The 9,334-nt window shown below is 35.3% G+C and overlaps 1 protein-coding gene across 2 annotated transcripts; it reads right to left on the bottom strand.

Annotated features, from left to right (window-relative positions):
- Positions 1–362: 362 nt before the first annotated feature.
- On the bottom strand, positions 363–8,941 carry LOC105639104 (Pentatricopeptide repeat (PPR) superfamily protein). Of its 2 annotated transcripts, XM_089721582.1 has the most exons (5): positions 8,783–8,941; positions 8,374–8,574; positions 7,875–8,111; positions 1,686–4,172; positions 363–1,194 (listed from the first exon to the last, which is right to left on the bottom strand). In XM_089721582.1, exons 1-5 carry the CDS (start codon positions 8,817–8,819, stop codon positions 521–523), a joined length of 3,636 nt encoding a protein of 1,211 aa, XP_089577708.1. In that variant the 5' UTR covers positions 8,820–8,941; the 3' UTR covers positions 363–520. The 2 variants fall into 2 exon arrangements, with proteins under 2 accessions (XP_089577708.1, XP_089577709.1); XM_089721583.1 differs by lacking the exon at positions 7,875–8,111.
- Between the last annotated feature and the right edge of the window lie 393 nt (positions 8,942–9,334).

Below are 9,334 nucleotides of genomic sequence, written 5' to 3'. Positions count from 1 at the left end.
AATTATTTGACCCGCGGGTTTACGTTGAACCCGTACCCAACCTGTTTATAATCCGAGGGTTCACGCATATAATGAATTGGGTTAGACAAAAAAAATCATTGACCCGCACATACAGGTCAAGTACTTTAAATTAATAAATCCGATTCAACCCGACCCATGTGCAGCCTAAGCATAATCAATGTGCAAAATACATCATAAAAAAAAGACTAATTATCCCTAAAATTGAAAACCCACATTTCCGTCGATTTTAGCAAAATCCTCGATCAAAACGTTAACTAAAGGAATGTGTCAAACAAGAAAGCATCAAAAACCAATTATAATTTAAAAAAAAAAAAAAAAAAAAAAAAAAAAAAAAAAAAAAGAGAGTTATAACTGATACTTTTGGACTTGAATATTCTTGTCCATATAAGATTCAAAACTATAACCGATATATCTACTAAATTTGCAACAGTGAGCTTAACTTAGTAACGTAATCTTCACTAAAATGTATCTTATCTCTACATTATACTTGTTCAATGTCCTAGTTTAGAGAAGAACAGCATATAAATTGTGCCCAGTATGGTCTTCCTTTGACTTTCCTCTTCTCTCTCTTGATGTCCGCAGGATACCTTGCTGGAGAATTCCATTCTTTTCCTGCTTCTTTCTTAACGGGCTCTGCTACCGGCATTTCAGAGCCCAGAATTGGGTTCACCGTTGTGGCTGAAGCGCTGTTACCCTTTGTACCACTTTCATCTTTTTGAACTACCAGGAGTGGGGGTTCCTTGGCATTTGATGATTTGGATTTGGTTTCAGTGATCGCCTCACCTAAAAGGTTCTTCAATGGCGTGTGTTGTTTCCCGGTGCTCCAGTTTGTGACCTTTTGGATTATTTCTTCATTCTTCTTTCGTCCTTGTGACTCATTTACAACATGAGTAAGAGATGGAAACCAACCCGCTTGCAGAGATGCAGTTTTTGGCTGTTGCATATTCTGTGCTGTCTGGATATCAGAATCTGTGGCTTTGTCTCCTTTAGGTTCTACCAATGTCATGAAAGATGGAGGCTCAAAGATATCTGATTTGTCAGAATGCTGTCTCTCTGGTAAAGCTTTTGGCTTCTTCAAGTCAGCTTCCTCTGCTTCTACTGTTGGTTTTGAACCATTTGATGCCAAAGGCTCAGCATTGACAGTGGCAGGCATATCTGACTGCGTAGAAAGCACTGTTCCATGCATTGAAAGCAAACAATTGAATCTATAGAAACAATTTTTGCTGGTAACTTAATTTTTTTCAAAAAATAATTATATTTTCAAACAAGCTAACTAGACCAATCCTCTAGTTCAAGCATTAATCTTTTTTGCAGGGCCATTATGATTTAATCAAACAAAAAGAAATGAATCACTTAATCCAAAACTATACATTAAGACTATTAATATACAGATTGTTCAAGATTTTGATATCTATCAGCGATACAGTTTTTTTGGAGAGATATTACAATCTATTTCCGAATAAGGTTAAGTAGTGTGTACATAAGATTCAAACCGATCCTAACAAATCCTGCAGTCTAAGATTTTAGACAGCAGTCTGTAATATTTAATGCAAGGCAATTTAGGGCGTGGCCTGATTATTCTTTTAAGAACCATATTTGAATAGTAAAACCATATTTGAATTTATTAATGCACAAGTAAAGGAAAAGCATTCAAGGAAATGTACCCGATACAGAGCCCCAGTGACCTTCCAAGCTATCTGTTTGGCTCCCTGAATCAACAGAAAAGTCAGCTGCAGATGCACCGAGCTGTTGTGCAACAAATTTATTTTCACGTTCATCAAGAGAAGACTCAGATCGATTCTGGGATGGACCCCCAACAATGTCTCTAGCAAGATTATATCCAACAGTGGAACAATTTTGAATAGAAGATGAAGCATCCAAAGGAGAAAGTTGAGGCTCTTTCTTCATGTCTTCTTCTGAAGATTTGTGAAATACCCCAGAATCGTCAATTTTATCTGAAGGCTTTAGTAACACCTCAAAATCTCCAACATTATTTGAACACTTCCGTAATGTGTCATTTTCTTCAGCATTAATTGATTCAACAGCTGAACTAACTCTATCAATACCCTCCACTTGCACCTCTCCATTTCTATTGTCATTGCTTTGAAACTCCTTTATATCTTCCTGATTATCAGAAAAGTCAGCTGCAGATGTACCAAGCTGTAGTGCAACAAATTTATTTTCACATTCATCAGGAGAAAACTTGGATCGATTCTCAGACACACCCACAACAAAGTCACTAGCAAGATTATCTCCAACAGTGGCACAATTTTGAATAGATGATGAAGCATCTAAAGGAGAAAGCTGAGGCTCTTTCTTCATGTCTTCTTCTGAAGATTTCTGAAATACCCCAGAATCATCAATTTTATCTGAAGGCTTTGGTAACACCTCAAAATCTCCAACATCATTTGAAGACTTCTGTAATGTGTCATTTTCTCCAGCATTAATTGATTCAACAGCTGCAGTAACTCTATCAATACCCTCCACTTGTACCTCTCCATTTATGTTGTCATTGCTTTGAAGCTCCTTTCTATCTTCTTGATTATCAGACACTCCACTCAAGTGTACGCATTCATGTTCTGATACATTCTCTGCAGCAACATTAGATTCCAGAAGATCTCTAGCAGATTCAGGCACATTTTTTGTCGTCACTGAAAGATTTCCCTCCAGAGATCGTAATTTAGAATTATCTTCCCCAGTATCAATTTTAGGCAAATAGTAGCTTTCAACTTTAGCTTCATCGTGATCAGCAGCATCACCTCCAATTGAGTTGGTACGTCTATCAAGTTCAGAGAGAACATTAGGGGGTTCTGAAGTTACTACTATATTTTCTATATAACTCTTCTCTGTAATTCTTTTGTCCTCCTTGTTTTCAGCTATATCACATCTTTTGATCCCACCCTTGTCATAATCACCAGGACCACCAAGACAAACTAAATTGGTTGTCTGCCTGACTTCAGCATCAACTGGTCCAGCTGCTGTATTCATATCAAATAAGGCCTCCGTCACGTGTTCTGCAGAAATTGTCTGTGATTTACAATGATCATCAGGTAGCTTTTTTTCTTCAGGGAATTGAGCAGTACGGCTTTTGTCAACCTCAGTTGCAACATCTTTAGGGGCACCAAATTCTTCTGTCATTTGGATTTGATTAATAGTGACTTCAATCTGATGCATGCCAGCTTCTGCGTCATCAGAAAAATTTTCAATAATAGGCTCATTGCTTCCACTTTTCTCTTCAAGGATATCTTTCAAACCATGCATATCTGAAGCAGAGACCTCTGTGCCTTCGTTCAATGAGCAAATTGTTCTATCATTAATAAACAAGTCAGTACCAACTAATTGAGGCAATTTTCCTCCTTTATTATCTTTATAACCTCTAATTATGCTGTCAGCATTCTCCGCTACAGGTATATCTTCAGGAACCGAAAACACATGAAAATTGTCATTTCCTTCTCTCTTTCCTTCATAACTCTCCATTGACTTGCCAGAACTGGCAGAGGCCATTACCAAAGCATCTCCCTTGTTGATCTCAACAGTACCAGTAGAAGTATTTAAATGTTCAACAGATTCCAGTTCAGGAGAGAGGACACTTAAATTTATCTCAGAGTCTAACTCATCTTTAGGTGATTCCTTCAATTGACCAACTCCAGCAGCTATTGCAGGATCTGAGGTGATATCTGTTTCCCCTGACTTAGGCAATGTCTCAGATGCCTCACTAACATTATCACTGGCTGAGTCCTTAACATTTAGAAGGGGTCTATCCAACTCGGTTTCTTCATTTTCACTTGTTCTAATCTCAGCCAAGTAATCACCATCATTTTTCTTGTTAGTCTGAGTTTCTCCATTTCCTTTTGTATCAGCCTCTGTCAAGTCCCCACTATTAGCAGTTTTCTCATTGTTCCCCTGTGATGCATCTGACTGGGCCTCAAGTTGAACGGGGTTTTTGTCATATGTAGAACCCCCTTCATCATCACTGGGCTTGTAAACAGATCCTTCAGTTCTAAAATCGGTTAAAGCTCTTTCTCTGAAGTCGGCGGTAGCACTTGAGACATGGTCTTGGGACTCTTGTGCACTTCCAGACAGATAACTTCCTTGTTCAGAATTTTGCAATTGGCTGCTGTCACCTGAATTGCTTAGAGATGGAATGGTAGCTGCACAGTTGCAAATAGAAGGTTTATCATGAAAATCTGGAAACGGTATCATAAAAAATTTGTATCCTACAGCTGCCACTGAAAACACATGCCAAGTAGATCGATTTGTCAGATACAATCTGCACATAATGCCACATCTTATTTTTTTATGTAATGTATGAGTTTGCATTCTGTACTTTTAATAAATGGCAACCAACTTAGCATTAATCATTCTCATAATCATGCAATATTTTCATCTATTACAACTACTGACCTTTTGAGTGAATCTCAACTTTTATACAGAATCATTGAAATTCAATTGGTATGAGTAAAGCCAACAGTAGTTTTGTTTCAATGAGGTCATAATCTCAAAGTTCCAAACTAAAAAGTTGAGAATGATGCATAGAGGGGGTATCATATCTTTGACAGCAGTAAGGAATCCTGTAGCTTATAATGATGTGAATAAAGTCAAGTATCATGTCAACAGAAAGGAAACCAAATTTTCCAAATCTACATGAAAACATTGCTTACTAATTCGACTTTACCAATCACTTCTGCTTCAATACAATAGTTTTATCTGTTTTTATGTAACTCTCCTTATATTAGACCAAATATCTTTACCAATTTAAAATAGTACTTGACCAGCTTGAAAGTTAAAATCTTTTAAATAGATTAATACATAACTGCTTGAATAAAGATGTCGACAGATAAATGATTATGATCCTTTTTTGTGAGGACAAGGGGAAAGACTTCCATCGTTCATTCTTCCATAAGCATTGCAGAAGCTGACTTGATGCACAAGAAATTCTAAAATATCACAAATTCTTTTACTAATGGGTAACTCTTGATTATGTAGAAGTGTATATGCACAAGAATGAAAGAATAACATTTACGCAATGCTTGTACATAAAAGTAAAAAGCAATTCTGAAGCATCCATATATTGGTTCATAAACAACACAACAATGCCAATGCACCATCTTTTACATGCATAAAAGTAAGTGCATATTCAATAAACAGAATTAACGGCATGTAAATATCAAGTTAAACATTGTATATATTTGCAGTCATAGACTTCAATCCATAGATTACTAGAACATATTTGTTGTAAACCTAAAGCAATTAAATGAATCATTTTTCAATGACAGTAATCTCATACCCATAGTGAATAACATTTTCCAATCAATTATTTAAAATTGTGAGCCTTGATGCAACTATAAGGTTGCTACATTAGGACCTATGGGTAAGCTGTTCAAATCATCGAAAAAAAGCCTTTGCAATATAAGGGGTAGATTATATATCTATCCTTTTGTATAGCAATATATGCATTGGAACATCTTTTACTTATTCTCCATGAACTTTATGGTGTTTTCATGCAGTACATTTGTGAGGTCCCAATTGAGCACAGAAATATTGAACGAAAACCATTGAATTCTATGGTTGAAAACTTTATGGTTAAGCCTTCAGCACCAGCTATCTTACGGATTGTATTTTGTAAAGTAATAGAAGGAAGCGTATAAGCGATTGTTGCTTATATCAAGAGTGCACCAGTAGAATACATGTCAAAGCATGTCAAAAGGTGAGAAACTCCTCAGGTCAGGATTTTAGTCTTTTTCCTCTTCTAACCAAAGAAGATAGCTAAGGGCAGCAAGGTGCAATCAGCACATAAAGAAACATAAAAAGAGAGATTACAAGAAAGGGAATCACAAAATTTACAATACCGAAACTTCAGCAGCAAATTGACCACTATACGTCCTAATCCAAACATTTAAAACAAAGTAAGCTTTTCCCCTTCACTGATAAAACTTTTATGTTCCATTTTATCCAAACTGACCAAAAAAAATTGAAAAATGAAAGCAAGTCTTCCTTCTTGAACACAAATACATCACCCCCTGAAGCCCACAATTTCTTCTAAACTGATCCAACTATTACTCAAGAAACATAAATGTTCATGTGATTCATCTTCCACATCTTATACTAGAGTTATAGCAAAAGAAAATGTTTTAGCATAAAGTTCACCTTCTTTTGAAGGTTATTCCTGGCCAAAATCCCCTCCACAGATTCTAAAAGACGTATATACTTTCCAAAATTTGAAAAAATGCTCCTTCATCCCTTCATGTCCTCTTAAACAATTGCAGGGTAGATTTCACATATCATAATAACACCCAGAACCTTCCACCTGAAAAATCTTCCCCCAACAATTGCAGTACTAAATTTGAATATAAATCCAGCTTTTCCTCCAAAAAAAATCATGTGTATGTGTGTGTATAGAGAGAGAGAGAGAGAGAGAGAGAGAGAGAGAGAGAGAGAGAGAGAGAGGCTTTTCGAATTACTAATCTTTGTCTTTGTGTGACTTGAGCTCATAGATAGAAAAGCAAAGAAAATTTATACACCATTTTTGCATGTTACAAAAAAATAAAGAAATTACATAAAAAATAAAAATCTAGCTTACATAGTCAATGTGAGCTGCATAGTACTAAACCTTCTCAACCTTGAGTTTGAGAATATCAAAAAGAAATATCTTAAATAGAATTGCATGCGCAAAAATTAGAAAACTAGTAAATTGTACCATTCGACAATTCACAGTTAGTCGGTTCAAAAAAATAAGAAAAAAAACATTGACACTTAGAGCTAGCAATGACAAGTTTGAAAGCTCATTCCAACTTACTTGGAATAGCAAAGTCAATCTCTCGCAGATCGTCTATATTCCTTTCAAATGCCCTGTGAACCTGAAATTACTTAATATTCCTGCTTCATCAGTCATTCAGAAGCAATTCTCCATTCTTATTTTCATCAAAGCTTCTTGTTTTGAATGCTGTTTTGCAGTTTATAAGTCGATCAGATACTTCAAGTTATTTAACTCAGTTACATTCTCATAAAAAACCTATGCTACCTTCAAAACTAACTTAGATCATTAATTAATGGTTCAGATCAATATGATCTGGGATTACTAATGTCCTGTCTTTGGCCATTTTGCAGGCTTTCACTCTGGCTGCTCTTTCAAAGTCAGGCCTCCATTCAATACAAAACTTCATTTATTTTGTTGCTTTCTTCATGACACAAGGAGCTTTTACTGTTTTCTCCGCTTTAAAATACATATCAAAGGACTCATCCTAATTAGCATCACCATTTTCATTTACTCACAAAATTTAAACAAGAGAAAAATTATTTCTTTCAATCTAAAGTTAAGTCTAGAATTCTACTAAAACCAAAAGAGCAGAAATCCACTTCTATATCATCCTCAGTCTTATGTTTGTCTGAGATTAACTCCCATGTTAAACTGAGCAATCACAAGCTTGTCTTATAGGACCACCACATTCATCCACCAATCAAAAAGAGAAAATTAACCTAAGAATTATCATCCAATCCTGAACGTTAATCTAAGAATTATCATCCAATCCCTTCCTCCCAAAAAAAAATGCAGACAAATATAAAGAGAAACAAGATAAAATAACCGCATGGAAACCTCATAAAAGACTAAAATCCAATGCAAAGTATTTAAATCTTGCAATAAAATGTCACTTTTGAAAATACAATTTAATAAGATTCCTGTTTCATACCTACTTAATTTATATATTAAATATTAAACCTTCTATCACCATAAACTTCTTTACTTCCATTGATCAATACTCTATCCAACCAAATTACTCAGTATAATAAAATAAAGAAATAAAAGGAACATAGACCATGATGCAGATAAATGAGCCATGCCATGGAAAGCCTACCAGTAATTGCACCATCCTCATATGATAAAGTGGTCCTTTTATCATTATCTGCAACAGTTTCCAGATACTTCACTGGCTTCTTAACATCCTCTGGAGACTCTTCGATCCCCTTCCCAGATCCACTATCTGAAAATTCTGCAACTGCATCTGAAAATACCTCGTCTTCTGATCTAGCTGATCTCTCACCAATTTCAATACTACCTTTCTCATCGTTACCTCTCTCCACAATTCTCGAACCTTAAAACACCAAATTTACCAGCATTAACTCAATAATACAATTCTTCACCTATTCTGCTACAAAATTTTTATCTTCATACCAACTTCCGCATATAGAACTAGATTAGGCTCATTTCTCAACATCTTTTTTTTAACAAAAATATATCACTAAATTCTGAGATCCAAAACCAGCAATTTAATTTCTTTCCATACATTTCCTCAGCAACTAAAGTAAACAAAGTACCAAAATGTAGAAGTATAGTAAAAGAACAGTAATTCTCACCAGGGGTTTTGTGATCTTCATCAGATAAGTGCTCATCATCAGAAACAATTGAATGGGCAGAACCCTCTGAATCAACAAGCTTATATCCTTCAATGGTTCCACAGATCTTCTTGTGAGCACGCCTGTGTCTTGCACTTGGATGCGGATTTGGAAACGGCCACCCACATTTGTGACAAACATGTACCCCATGGCTCTCATGCCCTACAATATTCAACAAGATAATCACACAAAGATAACAAGAAACAAAACCCAGAAATTATTTCTACATGAGAAGTCCAAAAGAAGCGAAAAAAATAAAACAGGACATAATGATTTTTATCATATTGTAGAAGAAAAACAAAATCAGGAAAATAACAATTAATGAACCCATGACTCATAAATTGAAAAAATCCAAGAAAAAAAGTTTAACCTTGTGTATCGTTCTTTCTGTGATCTTGGTTTTCCATCTTGATAAAGAAGAAGAAGAGAGAGAGAGTAGCCAAAACCCTCCTCAAAAGCAGCAGAATGAACAAAGATTTGTAACACTAAAACCAAGAAGAGACTTTTTAGAGAGAGTGAGACTATAAGCTCCATGGTCTCTTTTTTTCCAATAGGGTCTACGGAGGAGTACGGTGCACTGACAGACAGCGAAGATAATGCGTTAACCTGTCCCACACACGCGCACGTTAACTCTTCTAATTAACCGATCTCCCGCCTATAGATTCACCGAAATAAGAATACAAATCCAGTAGTAAAAAACTAAAAATGCCTCGTGATGTTATACTTTTGACCTTTTGCACGTCAATTTCAGGATAACATTGTTATTAAAGTACAAACGTCTGATGCATTATATTTTGCTTCAACTTTTTAGTTTGATTATCTTGCTTTTGCTTCTATTTTAAATTTTAAAATTTTTATTTACTTTTTTTTGCAAAATTGCATATTTTTATTTATTTAGCATTAAAGTAAACCAATTACATCA

The sequence above is a fragment of the Jatropha curcas genome, chromosome 5, assembly GCF_041381405.1.
Source record: "Jatropha curcas cultivar XTBG-Jc1 chromosome 5, XTBG_Jcur_1.0, whole genome shotgun sequence".
Taxonomy (NCBI): Eukaryota; Viridiplantae; Streptophyta; class Magnoliopsida; order Malpighiales; family Euphorbiaceae; genus Jatropha; species Jatropha curcas.
This window is presented reverse-complemented; position numbering and strand designations above follow the sequence as displayed.

Coding starts and splice junctions, on each gene's coding strand:
- LOC105639104 (XM_089721582.1), bottom strand. CDS start 8,819: ATGGAAAACCAAGATCACAGAAAGAACGATACACAAG. Junction 8,112..8,373: donor TGAAGATCACAAAACCCCTG/GTGAGAATTACT, acceptor TGGTGTTTTAAG/GTTCGAGAATTGTGGAGAGA. Junction 1,195..1,685: donor TCACTGGGGCTCTGTATCGG/GTACATTTCCTT, acceptor TGCATGGAACAG/TGCTTTCTACGCAGTCAGAT.